The following is a 16,584-nucleotide window of genomic DNA, read 5'->3' on the forward strand; positions in this document are numbered from 1 at the left end:
TGTACCAAGAACCACAGAGTTGAGAAATTAATAATGTATCCAGAGGGTAGAGATTAAACCTCGATTTCAGGCTTCGACGCAGCATTGCGCTCAGAATCGACACGCTCCTGACGGGCACGCTCTTGCTCAGCAAGACCCGTCTTCTGGACCGTGTGATGGCGAGTCAGCTCACGAGGGCGGATGAACAAAGCGAGAATAAGGCCAGTACAAGCAATGCAAGTATAGAAGATCCACATGCGGTTCAGGGAATGTGTGTAGGCGCCTAGGATGACCGTGCGCTGGGAGGGAGTAAGGCTCTGGAGGAGGGACTTGGAGGCGCCGCCAAAGGAAGAAGAAACAATCGCAGCGGTCTTGGGGCCGACCGCAGCGATAATCTCGGCTGATTGTTTGCTCATGATGTTTTGGTAAATGACGGTGCCCAGAACGACGGACATCGACGTGGAAAGTTGACGGATGAAGCCGAAAGTGGCTGTTGCTGTGGCCATGTCGGAGGGGCGAATGTTGGCCTGGAAAGCGACCAAAGGTGCCTGGAAGTTGGGACCAATACCGATACCGGCGATTAACTGGTAGATGATGATACGGGGCCATGAAGCGTAGGGCTTGAGATCGATGAAAAGACCGAATCCAAGGGCCATGCAGGACATACCACCGATAATCAGCTCGCGGTAACGGCCAGTCTTTTTCATAACGACACCCGTACCCGCGGAGCCGAGGGCAAGAGACAGAACCAGGGGCAAGACGTACACACCACTCATGATGGGAGTTGACTGGATGACTGTTTGGAAGTAAAGCGGCAGATAGTAGGTAGCGGCGATGAAGGTGGCACCGTGGCAGAAACAAACGAGCAGGATGAGGATGTTGTACCACTCGTTGAACAGCCGTGGGGGAATAATCGGGAACTTGGCAACCTTCCATTCCAGGAACATTGCCAGCGCCCAAGTGAGCACGCCAAAGACAATCAGGCAAATGACAGTAGGTGAGGCCCAGGGATAGTTGACGCCTCCGAACTCCAACCCGAAGAGGAACATCAGGGTTCCACCGATGATCAAGAATGTTCCTGTCCAATCAATGCAGCGCACACCAGCCCAGAAGGGAGTCTTGGGCGACTCAATGTGAAGGAAGAGGATAAGGATACACAGTGAGACACCTCCGACAGGAAGGTTGAGCCAGAAACACCAGCGCCAAGACACATTTGTAGTGAACGCTCCACCTACAACCGGACCAAGAGCGCCTGCGACAGCCCAGACTGCACCGAAAAGACCATAGTACATCGGGCGATCTCTGTATAGAAGTTAGCCTCATTCCATCCCCACACCAACAAGTCATCATACCTCAAGCTGAAGAGATCCGAAACACTGATATTCGCCAGGATAATAATACCACCACCACCGACACCCTGAATCGCCCGACCTGCGAGGATGGTGGCCATATTATGTGCCAAGGCACAGATCAAACTGCCAACTAGAAAGACAACATTTGCCAAGACAATAATAGACTTTCTTCCCCAGATATCACTGATCTTGCCCCACAGGGGGATGCAGGCGGCATTTGCGAGGAGATATGACGATGCGATCCATGAGAAACCGCTCTCGGAGGCACCGAACTGCGCGGCGATAGTGGGGAGGGCCGTGGAAATAATAGTCTGCAAGAACGTTAGAAATGCCCCGAGCACGTGAAATAGAAAAAAGAAAGAAATGAGACGTACCATATCCAAAGCTGCCAAGAATAGCGCCAACTGCAATGTCACCCCGAGTTAGCTGCCTGTACTTCCCGAGCCATTTCTCCGCTTATAAAGATTTTCTTACACAAAGCGCCGTCATCACGACTATGATCTTCTTCTTGCCCATTTTCGCTGCCTGTGAGGGTGCGCGATCCAAAGGCGCACCCTCCGTTGTCTTTTCCGTCACATTCTCCGCATCAGGTTGGTCGGCTACCGTTTCCTGTTCGGCGCGTGTATCAAGGGGCTTCTCCGCTTGGGGTTGATCGAGATCTGTATTACTGCTCGAGGAGTCTGGTTGATGGCGCTCACTCATGATGCCTATGTTGGGGGAAATAGAAGGGAAGAAAAATTCTTTAGAAAGAATTCGGAGATAAAAGGCCCGTTCTAGGCAAACAAGCTAATTAAGAGTTTCCCGATCGTGATCGATCGAATATTTTTTTGCTAAAATGGTAGAATCAATATCTATTTAAAGGGGTCAGCAGCTCGGATTTCGTATTTTCGGGGTTTAGAAGAATAAAGCGAGGCCGAAGAAATTTAATTTGGATCTGGAGTGAATCGGCGTCGGGCCTGGGAGAAGCGCCGAGCCCGTCCAGAGCTTGTTTTTATATAGATTCATTTTATCATCTATTACTTAAATTTGCGACAAAATGTATTCCAGCATCTCCCATACCACAGTGAAAAAAAGCATCAACCTCAAATGGAACTCGAAAAATGCGACTGACGCATAAATCCCCGAAAATACCTCCACATTAAGTGAGATCTTACCTCCGAGTTTTGCGGAGTTAACATATTCGCATCTCCAGAACACATCAGGATTATATCTCACCACATGATTTGATTTTGTCATTCGCTAGAGTTTTTTAACGCTATGTGTTTTGGAGATGGCTTACCAAACACGTTAATGGCTGGCTGTAAGACGGCTTACTAATGTCTGGCTGTAAGACGGGGTTCCAAAGGGAACGTTAAACACGAGTAGCCATATGTTTCAGCCTAAAGATGCACGGTGACGGGCCAAAAGGTACTTTTCTTGTCAACGTGGAAACATTTCGCCCTAAAGCACAAGGCCGAATGCAGGGCTAGGAATTGAAATGACGCTAGAGAGGTAGCCTCCAAGTCAAATTTAAAGTATTAAGGTGTCAGGACATGCTTATACTTTGTTATTTTAACTCAAACACTGGAAGTCTTCTGATTCTCTACATTGTTACGACTACGGGGAAATTCTGTTCGCAAATGACAATCACGTATGCTCCGTCGCGAGTTTGAGTCCATTGTAGGTATTTTTCTGACACGGGCTTTTTCTGGCCTTTATACTATGGTGTAATTGTCTCATGGGGTTCTGACAGGATCCCTTTGATTAGACCGGTGGTTCCCTCCCACTGAAATCCGTAACGAATGACGAGATAGTTCGAGAGCGATAACTCATTGGTTACCGCCTCTATTCTTCCTTTGATTGTTTAAGCTCAAAAGCATAATCTTCATGAAGTGGAGTCCGTCATGGGTCAACTCCTTGGGCGTGGGGGTTTTCGAGCAGCCAGAAGTAGGATCGGCGTGCCAAACCGGGCATGACATAGTAATCTGAGAAGATCGCCACAAATAAGGTGGGAAGCCATTCTTCCACAAGATCACTGGATGGCCAATCGGCCATTTTGCATCTCTTCCACATAGCGCAACCCTGTAGGTGGCACCCATCACAGTGCCCACCATTTGACCACATGCTTCACTGTCCAAATACGAGAAACATTGTGAATATTGAACTTAGCTCGTGTTAGCGAATTAGTCGGAGAGCTCGTAAAATCGTAGTTAGAAGTCCTTGTTGGAGGCCAGCAAGATCGAAAAGTGTAGCTAGGAAATGGATTCCGAATGCCGGAGCTCAATGCCAGTCGAGGGAATCAATGCGAGGTATCCGAAACTGAAAGAGGGTGTTTGAATCCAGTGAAGTCGTGTCCATAGCGAGGGGATTCGGATTATCCTCGACAACATAGGAGGTATTGGGATGAAAGTGGCAACCGCAACCTTGAAGGATACCGAGGCATGCCACCTTGGTGACCACGATTTTGCAGACTAGAAGGGTAAGAATCATCGCGTATATATGCGCCTTGGGCTCGGAATGCTCACAGTGATGTTTGATGATGGGTGTGACATGTTGTAACACACGGACCATAGCAATCAAACTAAGCGGACACCGCGCATTGGAAAAGGAAGTGCAGAAGCGAAGCTATGAAGGATTACTCGGAGCGTAAGAGAATTTCCGAGCTTATTTATGACAGATGGAATTTTTCGGGGCGATAGAGGAGTCAGGGAAACGTAAATGGAGTCCCTTTTGGTGAATCCATGATCGTGGTTCGGATTGTTTGGGGCATTCTTGGCCGTGGTTTGGGTAGTTGACTTTCTAGGCCACACCCCAGGAGGCTTCAAGAAAGCGATGACCAAGTAGATGTTAGAGTTAGGCACTTTTCGGTATTTATAAAGCGCGTCTGAAGCATAGGGAGGGTTCTTCGATGCGCCAAGGAGTGTGTCGAGAGGAGTTTTGGCGAATTGATGTTGGAAGATGGGAGTGTCGACGGATTTTAGGCAGAGAGGCCTGGGTCGTTCTTTCCATGATTGGATGACTATTCCTGTTGGAGGTTCACGGTTGCCTAAATTGTACATAATTGCATCAGGCGATTCAAATGGATCTTTCACGTATTCTCTCCAACCCTTCAATATTTGTGTTTATAGAAGCTATGATTATGCCCGTTACGCCCTTGGAGGAAATCCAATTCGGATGTCTTCCTTTCTATCCCTTTCCTTTGGCTCGTTGCTCTGCCACTGCTATTGGGCCTGGTTTTTCCGACTTTCATATAGGAAAGACAGGTAGGGACCTGTCTTTCATCTGCATTTTACGGAGGATGAGATGAACTAACAGTCTTGCTACCCTTATTACAACCCGCTTCTCTTAGATAAACTACCTACTATAAGACAATCTGAAATCACACAGATTATGGGCGATAATAGATCACCCACAGGGCGTAACATGAGTTGCGAGTTTTGTGGTATCTGGATGCTGGCTTGGTTGCGGAAACGCTACGATCCCCTTACAGAGAAGTAAGAGGAGCACAAAAAATCCTTTCTCTTATCCAGAGTAATCAGTGCATGTCGCATTCAGCATGGCGATATCTTAGATTGCATATATATCCGACCATGCGTATACATAGAGGGCAGCTAACGTATGCGGGGTAAACGCCAGATTTGGCGCTAAACCTGAAATAGGACATGACTAAAGCCCTATTATATTAGCCCTAACTGCCTTTCCGGGATAATGTGATGGATCTTCACGCGCCAGAACGCGTGAAGATAATTTCTTTGGCTTCCCCACCTTCAACCTTAACTTAGGTGTAGCGTTCAACTCAGCTCATCTTGAGTGCTTATCTTCAATCATGGTAGACATCCAGGGCCTCCCCATAGAGATCCTACATCTCATTTTGTCTGTTTTTATTAGCCCAGGCGATCTCGAACCGATCAGAGATCCAAGCACGGATGCCAAAGACGGCAATGCGAACGAATTGGATGACGAATATGACGATGAAGCTGATGGGATTGAGACTTTGCGCAATGTTTGCTTAGTTTCACGGAAATTCCGGGAGCTAGCCCAACCTGTTCTCTTCCGTGATCTTTATGATGATGGTTTGGCTGGAGACGACCCAAACCCAACCATCTCTTTCACCAGAACAATATATCAACGTCCAGACCTCGAAAGACATGTGCATCAAATCTCCATCATGCCTCTGCCATTCAACCCAGGGGGTCGTAGACCTCTTTCCGCAGAGGACTCCGAGTTCTTCAAAAACATACTTAAGGGCCTTCAATTGGCCGATCAGGAGGAAGCCTGGATCTCAGCCATGGAGAAATCCGACCTTGGCGTTTTCGCAGCATTACTAGCCAACAGGGCTCCCAATCTTCGTGGACTACATTTACCAGTGCGCCAGTTCTGGACCGAGCCGTTTATCCAACTTTTCCGTCGTAATCCGCAATTTTTGTCGAACCTGGAGTCTATCTGGATTGAAAGTGATGACGAACTTTCCGGCTTCGATATCGCTTTTTACGAGAAATTCCTCACCCTTCCTAAGGTCACATTTTCGGCCTTTGAGTACGGCGATCTCTTTGATGCATCATTCCCATCTACCTGGTTGCCTGGGACATTAGAGACGAAGGAACTCTCCTTCCACCACTGTCACATCGATGCTGGTGCCATCAACAAGTTCATGCAAGCGTGCAAGAAGCTGAAAACGTTTACTTACAACAACTTCAGCTTGGATCCTAACGACCGACGGATCCTGCGTGCGGGGACCGAGCCCGAGTTTAATGCTAAACAGGCCCAGGAAGCCGTCCTCCTACACAAAGACACCCTCGAACTCTTCCACCTCGAGTTCTCAATGGCAGTATGGGATGCCGATAGTGCCGAAGAAAACATTTCTAGCCACGTCAAGGTTGGCTCATTCCGCGAGTTCTCCGTGCTTGAGACCATCCTCATCCCACACGCTTATCTCCCACCACACCCTGAATTCCCCAGCTCGTTAGAGACACTCCATATCACCGACTGCAACTCGTCTATCCGGGAGTTGGCTCAGAATGTCGCGACAGATTGTAAAAATGGTCTTTATCCGAAGTTGACTAACTTCAAGGTATTCGCAATCGATATCACCCAGCCCATTAAGCTTCCTGGACAGCGTGTTCCAGAAGGGAAAACACCAGAAGAATGTTTCCTTGCTTTGAGGGATATGTTCAAAGGAACCAAAGTGAATTTCCAGATCTTGCCGTATGAATTACCTGATTTTGATGATTACGATGACCTCGATGATTATGATGAAGACCTCGGTTTTGAGGAAGATTTCCAAGAACCGGGTTTCGAAGACTATCCATCTGGAGAAGATCCCGGCATGGGTCCAATCCCACCACAGCTTCTCGATTTGCTTATGCAGCGGGCTTTGATGGACCCTGATTTTGCACACCTTCGCCCAGATGAGGGTAGTGATGATGATTCATGGGAAACTGATGACAGCGATTGAGCCAACTAGTCCAGTTCATGCAACCATTGATTCTGCTATAATATAATAATATGTAAATTGACTACGGCTTGCTGATTTTTCATAATACCTTACTTTGAGCAGTGCATACCTTATCTGGAGAAATGGGCAATACTTTGAAAATTTGAATGCATTCGTATTCCAAGCATATTCCTGGCTCAATAACTCCTCGATGAACATGCAATAACCAGTGTTGTTCCTTGGCAATTCTATGACAAAAGCAAATGGGGAGTTGGGGGGTATAATGATTATAGCGAGTGCGTAGGTCACAACTAGAGAGAAAATCGAGCAGAATAATACGTATGGTAATGTGGCAGAATGCTTTACTCTTGCAATAGAAGAATCTCTGTAAAAACAATACCAATTAGCCACCGATTCCCAAAAGCCACTCAAACAACAGCAAGACTTACCAGTCAAAGCCTCTTCAAAGCTCAGAGTAATGTACCCATCCCGATCCTCATCATACCGCTTAAAGACATCCGTCATACGCTTCAGACTAATACAAGCCTGAACAAATAGATCAAAGCTCATCCCAGCAGACCTAGGATCCTTAGGGGCATTGCTCATCTGCTTTCCCTTGGCTTCAAAGACACCAAAGATAGTAGAAATAAACTTCCCACTAAGACGGTACCCGAACGCAACAAGCGCCTTCTCAAACTCCGGCTGGCTGACACGTCCACTGCGGTCCTCGTCGAAACGATCAAATAGCTCCCTCCACGCAGCCAAATACCGCCACAACGAGACGAATTCGTCGAAGTTGATTGTCCCGCTGCCGTCACGGTCGAACATCCGGATCATCAGTCTGACCGTCCGCGGGTGGAAGGACGTATAGTCGCCGTTCACAAGCGCACTGCCGAGCTCCCCTTCAGTGAGGGTGCCGGAGTTGGAGGCGTTCGCGGCGCGGAAGAGGGGGAAAAGTTGTTGCGGGTCACTGCTGGGTGCGGTCAATGGCGGTGGGACGGGTGACTGGGGAGGCCGCGATGAGGACGGGGGTCGGCTGCGCTGGGGCTGCACTGGCGGGGGCCCGAAGCCATAGTTCTGGGGTGGCGGAGAGGGATGGAGGGGGTGAGGGCGAGACTGAGACTGGCTGGGGAGTTGGCTTGGGAGAGGCGCGGTTGCTGAAGAGGGGCGGCCGCTATGGGAGTGGGAGTGGGAGTGGTGGGGTTGAGGGTCGAGGCGTGGTGCTGCGGCGTATGCGTGTTGCGGGGGAGCGCTGGATACAGGAACGCGGGAAGGAACACCACTGCTGTGAGCTGTTTGTGGTGGTGGGCGAGACGGGAGCGGTTTTTGGTTGAGGCTCGGGGCGTGGCTCGGGGTGTGGCTTTGCCCGGATACATTCATGTTGCCTAACATCTGCGCAACCTAATTGACGGTTAGCCAAAGGCAGATAAGCTGTGTAGCGAGTGTTGCACCTGTTCTGGCTCGGCGTGACTGAGTATTTTCCAGGTCAGTAACTGCAGATTCTCCTAGATCGAGTATGTTGTATGCACTTACGCTGGAAGCGCATCGGGGTTGTAGGACTTGTTGTAAGCCATGGTTGGAGTCCTGGAGGTGACGCAATCGAGAGAAAGAATGCGACACGTACTCTGGTAAAGAGCAACAAAGGTATATCGTGAAGCAGAAGAAGGAAGAAATAAAAGGAGAGGCAGAGATTCAAAGCGGAGCCGTGGGGCATTGATTTTTAGCGTGCCAAGTGATAAAGTCGGGGATGACGATGTGTGTAAATACAGCAACCCCATTTATAACGAACCTATTGAGAGCTCAATATTCGTTAAAGCGTTTTGGATTTATATACATATATGTCTAGTAAGATCACTAGGTGTAGCTACTTCTGAATAGCCTTCTATACTCAATTAATAGTCTGAATTAGCATATTGCTCGAGTTCTTGCGCTTTATTAGGACTAATACGAATACGGGGGTTGAAAAGTGGATTCTGTCCCATAAGATTTAGTACAGAACTCCAAATTCCCGCATTAATGCTAACAGTGGGTATCTTATAGTAAGTTTGAATAGTGCCAGAGAGGCGATCCTACAAGTTTTGGAGTGAAATACAACATTTAGTACGAAGAGGCTGAACCGTGCGGCCCAACCCCTGTTGGGCGGCCCCGCTAACACTGTAGTCATCTTTCCACTGGTGTTCACTCCACTTCGAAACCTTCAATTGCAGCATTTCCCATATCTCGGAAAGATTCTTTGAATATGCCGGATTTGTTTTCTATCGCATCTGGAGTTCCTTGCGCTAAAACGGGCCCGGATCCGAAACGAGCTTGATAAATGTCTGTGTTCTTTGCCTTGTGTATTCAAGTAAATAATCCCATTCCATACACAACTATGTATTATCTTCTGCCCGCCCCCTATAGTGCCTTTCAAAGTGTGGAATAAACTAAATTGTGCATCTTAGAATGGGGCTTAGGAAAGTTGGAAACTAAGAGAACCTTTTGGGTATGTATAGCTTACTGTGGGCAAAGTGCTTTAGAGGAAACCGGGGTCACTGTGTAGCCAGTGAGAGCGAGCATCCATTGCAACGAGCACTCACTAAGCATGGGTGATCCTGTATGCGAATAGGCAACCTGCTCATGTAATTTAGGTGTATGTTGTATATTGTAGAAATCAAAAGTATAAGCCCAAAGGATTTCAGTAATGGAATATTAATATTAACAGGGGTATCTCAAAGAAGCAAGAACGCTTGATTTTCTGCAAAGATGTGCTAGTCGCATGTACAAACCACTTTTTTGACGAATCTTGCTGGCTCGCCAGCGTCATAACATCTAAACGCCTTGGTACAGACCACGGGATACGAGTGAAACCTCCGGCGCTTCCTCCTCTAGCACGGCAATAATCTCCTCCCAAGTCTTTTCCTGGAGCTCTTCACTCTCTGGGCCAGTGGTAAGCGCAGCTGACTCACTGTAAAGTTATTAGCAATGGTGACACTGAAACATGGTGACAGACTGTCTTACTCAAGATATCCCTCACTGCGCCAGCATTTCCCCTGTGATTCAATCCCTTGGATAGTCGCGCTAACCAGCGAGCGGCTTCCTTGCTCTGTAGTCCGTGCGAACAATTTGTGCATAACCCAAACGAAACACTTCTCCCACCAATGAGTGTATTGGCGGCCCAAAGACGAGACGCATAGACCGGGGCTGACGGTATTAACGATAAGGGTATGAGTACCATCATCATCGCGCACCATATTGGCAATATTCTTGATCATGAGTTCAAGCAAAAGTTTTGAAATGCCGTACTGCTTGGGACCCTTGAAGTTGGCCGGGTCGTTCACGTGAGCGAGCAGCGAGTCATCAGTCCGGACGCTTTCAGCCTTAACTCGAACGAATTGTTGACTTGAAACGACGGTCAGGTGGGCGGGGTTTTCGACATAGGAGCTTTTCTTTAGCTTGGGAAGTAGCAGTAAGGCCAGCATCGAGGTCGATAGTGTGTTGACTTGTAGGCTCTCCTCCCAGCCCTCGGGGGATTGATTGTATTCTCGATTCCAAAGACCAGCATTAAGTAAAGCGATGTCGACCCGGTCAAGCTCGCGATTGACGCGTTCAGCGAATCCTTTGACGCTCTGGAAGCTGTTCATCTCGAGCTGCCACACTTTGACCACGTTGCGTCGGTTAGTGGCCTTTTCGAGATCGGCTTTGGCCTGATTGCCTTTTTCCAAGCTGCGAGACCCGATGATGAGAGACTCGACACCGAGATTGAGCATTTTGATGGCAGCTTCGAAGCCAAGACCCGAGGTAGCACCTGTCAAAATGACGATCTTGCCAGCGAAGGACACACTTTTGGGATCGACGGGAGGGGTGTACTGCATCTTGAGGAGACGAAGAAGGCCGGCCATATTGAAACCTTGATTCAAAAGCTTCAAGAAAGAAATTCAAACAAAATACCAAGCTTCCGAGGCGCGTCTGATGATTGTTTGCGGGAGAAAAAGTGGCCGATAGCACGGGTCGATAAGCGATAAACAGATAATGATAGCGATAAGGATACAGATAAGGGAGTGCAGGAAGGCACGAAAGCACCTGGACAGTCAGTGTATGTAAATACATACACGCCCATAGACTATGTATATTATATGGCACAAGCACTAAAAATGGCCCATTAACACTTACAGCTGTAGATCAATCATGGCGGGGCCTAGTTGGCCTCCTTTTACGCTGATGCCTTGCCATAGTGTAAATCATTCATAGATGCCAGGATAAACAGGAAGGAAATATTCCCGTTTGGGTATGATAAATCTCATGATGTATATATGAGTGAGTAGTAAGTCCTGTCCCAGGTTCTTCAAAGCAGAAGTCTCATACCGACTGTTCTTCAATTCTTGTTTCTTTTGCCCGGGATTCCTTCCTCAACCACATCGACCCGTTACCCAGCATCATCTTACCATCCCACTCCGAGAAGTACACACAGTACTTCTCACAACCCTGATCTTCTGACAACAGCCAAGGATCTTTCTGACCAGACAAATCCCCCTGGAATCCGAGAAAGAAGCGACATCGGGAAAAAAATGCCTGACCAAGCGAATGTTCATTCGGATCACCCATAGCCTTCTCGTATTGAGCGAGGATATTTGAGTCAGCAAGAAGACTCGCGACGGCGGCAATGCTGGATGGGTTCTTTGGCAAGATGTGATCCGTGTTCATGAGCATGGAACTGACGATACTCAGCACGAGGATAGAAGCGAGAAGCGCTTCAAGAACACGTGTTGACGCTGCGTCTTGCAACAGGCGCAGTCGGTTTGGCACGGTGATATTCCCTGGCAGAGGGGTATGGTCTTTCCCGTTGTCTGCTGCACTGCGAGAGTACTTGTTAAATATCTGTGCTTTGAGAATCCTATCCTGGTGCTTGATTGCCTTGATGACCATATCGATGGAGTCTGGGTTCACGAGATTCTCTGCTGGGATGGCATGTTTGCCCATAACCAGTGCTCTGAAGAACCCATCCAGGTTTGAGTTCTCGGTTATAGCATCCGTGACGTTAAAATTGTTCCAACTGATCCGCGGGACATTAACATCTTCGCTTGATCTCGCAGATGACTCGTCAGGAATTGGGGGATGGTCATCGGTGATGTCAAAACCAGGCAGCAGGAACCGTGTCGCAGTGTCGACTGTTTCGACGGCTTCAATACAAGTCATCGCACTTATGTCCCCGATGGAGTCGTTTTGGATATTTCCCCAGATATACAAGGTTGCGGGTTTGGAACTGTGGCTGCCGCATGAAAGCATGCTTGATTGCCCGAAAAGACCATGGGAGTTGAGAACGGCCAGTGAAGGAGCCAAGGAAGTTGATCCCATGTCCTCATCTGCCAGAGAACAGGGCATGCTAGGCGCAAGGACGCTGAGTTGGTAGATTGACTCGTTGCCATAGTTGACCTTCGTGAAATTCCACTGCAGTTGGCGGCCTGTTTGAAAATAACAGGCGGGAGTGGCTCTTAAGGCAGGCATCCGAATGTCTATGAATAAACCCTCTGTCTCATTGCTGGACAATGGCGTATCCACGAAAAGCTCAGGGAAAGCAAGCTCTTCGTAGGTCCAGCGGGGGAAATTCTGAATTTTGTGAAAGACGTGTTTGGCAACAACCATGCTGGGACTTTGATCAGCGTCTGCTGAATTACCTCTGTAAAAAGTGGTCTCTTGTGTGAAATTCATACTGATTTGGTGGGGAACCTCGATTGCAGAGTATAAACCGCTTGCAACGATGACTAGGAACGAGGTGATCAAGGTAGCCAATGCAGTAGCTAGAACAGCAAAGTGTCTTGTACGGATTGAACGGATGATGCTGGTGATAACGAGTGAATCTAGATAGTTCACCGTCATGGATTCCTCAAATAGCGCGCCGGCAGGCCGTTGCAACTGTGCGTAGGGTGCTAGGCTCCGGGTGTTGAAGTCCATCCTCCCGAGCAAAAGACCAATGCTAATCATGACTAGCGAGGGAATTATCGTCCACAGGTAATGGTGATATGCATTGGAGACTTTCCCCAGTCCATCGTTCTTTTGCGAGATATGCAATGCAATCTCCAAGGCCGCAATAAGCAATGCGATTGCAATGAAGATTACAACGCGAGCAATAAGATCAGGAAATGGTGCCCATGCCGGAATTTGGGTTTCTTGGTCGTCGAGGGTTATGTGATTATTTCCTTCTGTTTTGATCAAGAAGCCCTTGGGCGCAACTTGGGAATAGTAGCGCCGCTCTTTCAGACTATCGTGAAGCGCATCTGATGGAGCCACACTGGTCCCGCGAAGGGATCGACAAATTTCGTCGCTTTTTGCCATGATTGCGGCAACAGATGAGATGGAAGTTGGGTTCCAAGGTGCGATAGTCATGTGTGGCCCCAGAAAGATCATGAAAACCGCTAGCAAGATCCCTAGTATCAGGCAGACCTCCATCACACGGAGGGATAGCTGTGTCATGGCAATTCGATTTTCATTGATAACAGCCTGTCCGATGACTGAGTGAACTGGGTCCGATGATCGATGCACTTGCACCGTTTGCAATGAAAACAGGCCGGTCGAGAAAATGATCAAGAGACGCAGAATCATAGAGCAGGCAACTCCAGCAGCCACATCAAAGTGCTTGTTTCTTATGGCTTTGACGATCGATGCCAGCTGGAATTCGGATATATAGTCCAAGAGCATGGATTCCCTGGCATGGCCGGGATTCGCAGCCATCGATTTCCATGGCGCTCTTTGCTTCACTTGAAATTCAACACGCGACCAGAAGGTAGCGATAACAGTGAATACGGCAGTGGGTCCGTAAGTCCAGAGGTAATGGCGGCTTTTGACAGAAGAGATAATGTCATCAGGAGCTTGAGAGACATAGTTAAGTACTTCAAGGGCAGCTATGACTCCACAGAATACGACCACGAACACGATCAACACCCGTCGCCGAAGGTAGGAAGGTCGCCATCCAGATATCTTATGTTCGATCTGTTGCAATTGGGATGAAGGATCCTCGAATTTGCAGCTCAGATTAAGCATCTTGCTCAGAGAAGGAATTTTGATCGATATGGCCTTTTTTCCGTTAAGTGAGGAAGATATAGGGGATTTGTACATCAGGAAGTCTCCGCGACAGGAGCCATTGGCTTATGTAGCCATGAGGCTTCCAAGGTTCCAGGGCTTATACCAGACCAGTAGTACGAGGACCTGAAAGTCTCAGTCTCAGACTCATTGGCTCCCAGGGGTGTTTGGACGCTTGGTGAACGCATGCTATGATGTATGAAAGAGCAAGGTTGGCAAGCCGAGCAGCAACAGGCAGCTTTCGAAGACTGTTAAGTTCGTACGCTGCGCCTATACCCCTTCATCCGTCTCATGAGAATATACACCTGTATTCTTCATTTCTACCATGTTTTACTCGGACTTGGCCCTTCCGTTAAAAGGAGATTGAGACATTTCAAGACAGGAGACAGCGTCTCACATGAATAGGATCCCACTTTGTCGGTAATGGATGTGAGAATTGATTTGGTCTATACATATTTGGTCTATGTATAGACCAAATCAACACTTTTCCATCCCACATATTCTCAAATCGTTGGCAATCGATGTCTCATCCACCATGCAGGTGGCGGGATATCGAAGAACAAACAATGCAAACAATTTGTGTATGATCAATTTTGGCCAACTTCAACATTTAGAATGTTCATACAATTGTGATCAAATCCAATTTATAACAGCATCCAGTCTTTAGCAGACAGCTCGAGTCCCTAGTTTTCTTCTCTAAAGGTGGCTCGCTGGTCTCCCACAAAAATCAGCCTTGGAGCCGTCACCGGATCGAATTATTAATCCATCCCTTCTCCGGAAGGTCAAAAAGTGCAGCCAATAAACCCATTGGAGCGCATTTGTTATTCGCATATTTAATATGGCTGCCGTTGCACAAGGACATCAGGTCCATCCGGATGGTCGGACGTGGAAGAGTCATTTTCCCAAGGGTGATCTCTGGGTATTTGGTTATGGGTGCGTTAACTCATTGTTCCAAAATGGTGTCACTGAGCTGTCGAATATCGAACATCAAATACTGATCATGTTTATAGGAGCTTGATCTGGAAACCACCTCCACATTATGGTACGCGATTGCTCAATGACAGCACTAAAACGAGACATCGTATTTCTCGCTTCTGATCAGAGCATCAATCAACTAACTATATCGTCTAGACCAGCGCGTACCGGGCTATATTAGTGGCTATGTGCGGCGTTTCTGGCAGGTGCGTGAACCATTGACTTGAGGGAAGGGCTTTATACATGCCCGTGTTCGAAACGGCCAGACTAACATGTGGTTATTGTCCATGAATTCCAGGCTAGGTATGTTGTCCACCGTGTTTAATATGCAGATATTGCCATTAAATCCTACGTACTGAGAATCGCAATCACTAACTTACTCCCCAAGTACCGATCACCGCGGCACCCCCGAGCAACCAGGCCGAGTAGTCACCGTAATTGAGCGAACCTTCTGGGAGACCCTGGACGACCCGGTATGTTCTACACCCGCTCCTATTCACACCACCGCATTAACATTTCCCCTCAGCTCGCCCACCTAGAATCCGAATTATCTACCACAGGCAAAGTCTGGGGCGCAGCATACCACATCCCAGCCTCGCACGCCGAAGAAGTCCACGACTACCTTGACGAGCGGGAGATCGACGGGTACAGCGCGCACTACACGCCCTTCCACCCGACAGTGGATGTCGACGGATCCGGGTCCTCTCCAATCATCTGCATGGTTTACATCGGCCAGCCGACTAACCCGCAGTTCCTGCGTGACGCAGCTCATCGCGAGCCGCAGCATGTGGCGCAGGTTATCAGCGCTGGGCATGGATTGAGTGGGAAGGGTTCTGAGTATTTGTTCTTGTTGGAGAAGGCTCTTGAGGGTCTTGGACTTGGGACTGCGGATGTTCATGTTACCGATTTGGTTAAGAGGGTCAAGGCTATTGAGGCTGAAGGACTTGCGGAAGTTGAGGAGGAGGAGGCTGGATTGAAGGTCACTAGGTCTTTGGGCTCGGCTGAAGAGTCGGGTCGTGGGGATGGTCGTGGGACCATTGAATGAGGTATATGCGTTGAGGATGTGTTGATGAGTTTGATGCTTTTTGTTGGATATAATATACATACGAATTTGCCCGGTAGAATATATAGATAGCGAAAGAGGCGATCGATCAAATGATGTAGGCCCTCTTTTCTCCGAAAGATAGTGAGGGAATCTATCGATATCCTTTATAGTGGTGAATCGAACCACTACAATCTGGAAACCTACATGAAGTGTGTACTATCTTGTTAGTTGTGTATGCTTTTAGCAATGGAAAATAGATTGTTTTCATAATATAGAGGGCATGGGAGTTGGTGTAATCCTGGTTTCGTCTGATCTTATTATAGAGTAGTTTGAGGTATTTCTCGCTGTAGAGGATTCCTGTTCTTCTTGGGCGGGAATTGATTCTCTATAAAGCAAGGATACCCAGTGAGAATCGCATCTCGCATGAGTATAAAGGTCGCCAAATATAATAGAATATTAGGTAGTAATAGTAGTAGTAGCAGGAGATGTCTGATCTTCTCCCCGGAAAAAACCTCGTGATCGTGGTAGTTCGGTTGATCACCCGTAACCCTTGCTGGATACATATTCAGATTATGCTTAAATATTCATCAAATCACCAGTCTCGGCTCGTATGCTTCGTAATAGGAAGAATATGCCGTGGAACACAAACAGACATTGCAGATATGAAACCACACGGGTCATTCTGCCAAAGCGAGAAAAAAAGCCTCAAAACATTTGCAGGTGAGATAGAGCGAAATGCAGCCGTGTAAAACCTCAAATCTGCATCC

The 16,584-nt window shown here is 47.9% G+C and overlaps 6 protein-coding genes across 6 annotated transcripts; 2 read left to right on the forward strand and 4 right to left on the reverse strand.

The window, feature by feature from the left end:
* Positions 1 to 53: 53 nt before the first annotated feature.
* N7447_008665 (MDR family MFS transporter) lies at positions 54 to 2,033 on the reverse strand (the record flags this gene model as incomplete). Its single annotated transcript, XM_057232927.1, has 4 exons — positions 54 to 1,281; positions 1,332 to 1,642; positions 1,706 to 1,735; positions 1,806 to 2,033. 4 exons carry the CDS (start codon positions 2,031 to 2,033, stop codon positions 54 to 56), a joined length of 1,797 nt encoding a protein of 598 aa, XP_057082469.1.
* Positions 2,034 to 5,136: 3,103 nt separating this feature from the next.
* N7447_008666 (uncharacterized protein) lies at positions 5,137 to 6,765 on the forward strand (the record flags this gene model as incomplete). The annotated part of the gene is made up of 1 exon (XM_057232928.1): positions 5,137 to 6,765. The coding sequence occupies one exon, from the start codon at positions 5,137 to 5,139 to the stop codon at positions 6,763 to 6,765; it is 1,629 nt and encodes a 542-aa protein (XP_057082470.1).
* A 341-nt stretch (positions 6,766 to 7,106) lies between these two features.
* N7447_008667 (EF-hand domain-containing protein) lies at positions 7,107 to 8,318 on the reverse strand (the record flags this gene model as incomplete). Its single annotated transcript, XM_057232929.1, has 4 exons — positions 7,107 to 7,129; positions 7,194 to 8,145; positions 8,196 to 8,214; positions 8,278 to 8,318. The coding sequence occupies 4 exons, from the start codon at positions 8,316 to 8,318 to the stop codon at positions 7,107 to 7,109; spliced, it is 1,035 nt and encodes a 344-aa protein (XP_057082471.1).
* A 1,234-nt stretch (positions 8,319 to 9,552) lies between these two features.
* N7447_008668 (putative short-chain dehydrogenase/reductase family protein) lies at positions 9,553 to 10,622 on the reverse strand (the record flags this gene model as incomplete). The annotated part of the gene is made up of 2 exons (XM_057232930.1): positions 9,553 to 9,688; positions 9,742 to 10,622. 2 exons carry the CDS (start codon positions 10,620 to 10,622, stop codon positions 9,553 to 9,555), a joined length of 1,017 nt encoding a protein of 338 aa, XP_057082472.1.
* A 457-nt stretch (positions 10,623 to 11,079) lies between these two features.
* N7447_008669 (DUF3433 domain-containing protein) lies at positions 11,080 to 13,758 on the reverse strand (the record flags this gene model as incomplete). Its single annotated transcript, XM_057232931.1, has 1 exon — positions 11,080 to 13,758. One exon carries the CDS (start codon positions 13,756 to 13,758, stop codon positions 11,080 to 11,082), a length of 2,679 nt encoding a protein of 892 aa, XP_057082473.1.
* Positions 13,759 to 14,635: 877 nt separating this feature from the next.
* Positions 14,636 to 15,817, forward strand: N7447_008670 (gamma-glutamylcyclotransferase; the record flags this gene model as incomplete). Its single annotated transcript, XM_057232932.1, has 6 exons — positions 14,636 to 14,730; positions 14,808 to 14,839; positions 14,929 to 14,978; positions 15,071 to 15,075; positions 15,161 to 15,245; positions 15,299 to 15,817. The coding sequence occupies 6 exons, from the start codon at positions 14,636 to 14,638 to the stop codon at positions 15,815 to 15,817; spliced, it is 786 nt and encodes a 261-aa protein (XP_057082474.1).
* Positions 15,818 to 16,584: the final 767 nt, after the last annotated feature.

Source organism: Penicillium robsamsonii (genome assembly GCF_028829455.1).
Source record: "Penicillium robsamsonii strain IBT 29466 chromosome Unknown utg000005l_segment0_segment0, whole genome shotgun sequence".
Lineage (NCBI taxonomy): Eukaryota > Fungi > Ascomycota > Eurotiomycetes > Eurotiales > Aspergillaceae > Penicillium > Penicillium robsamsonii.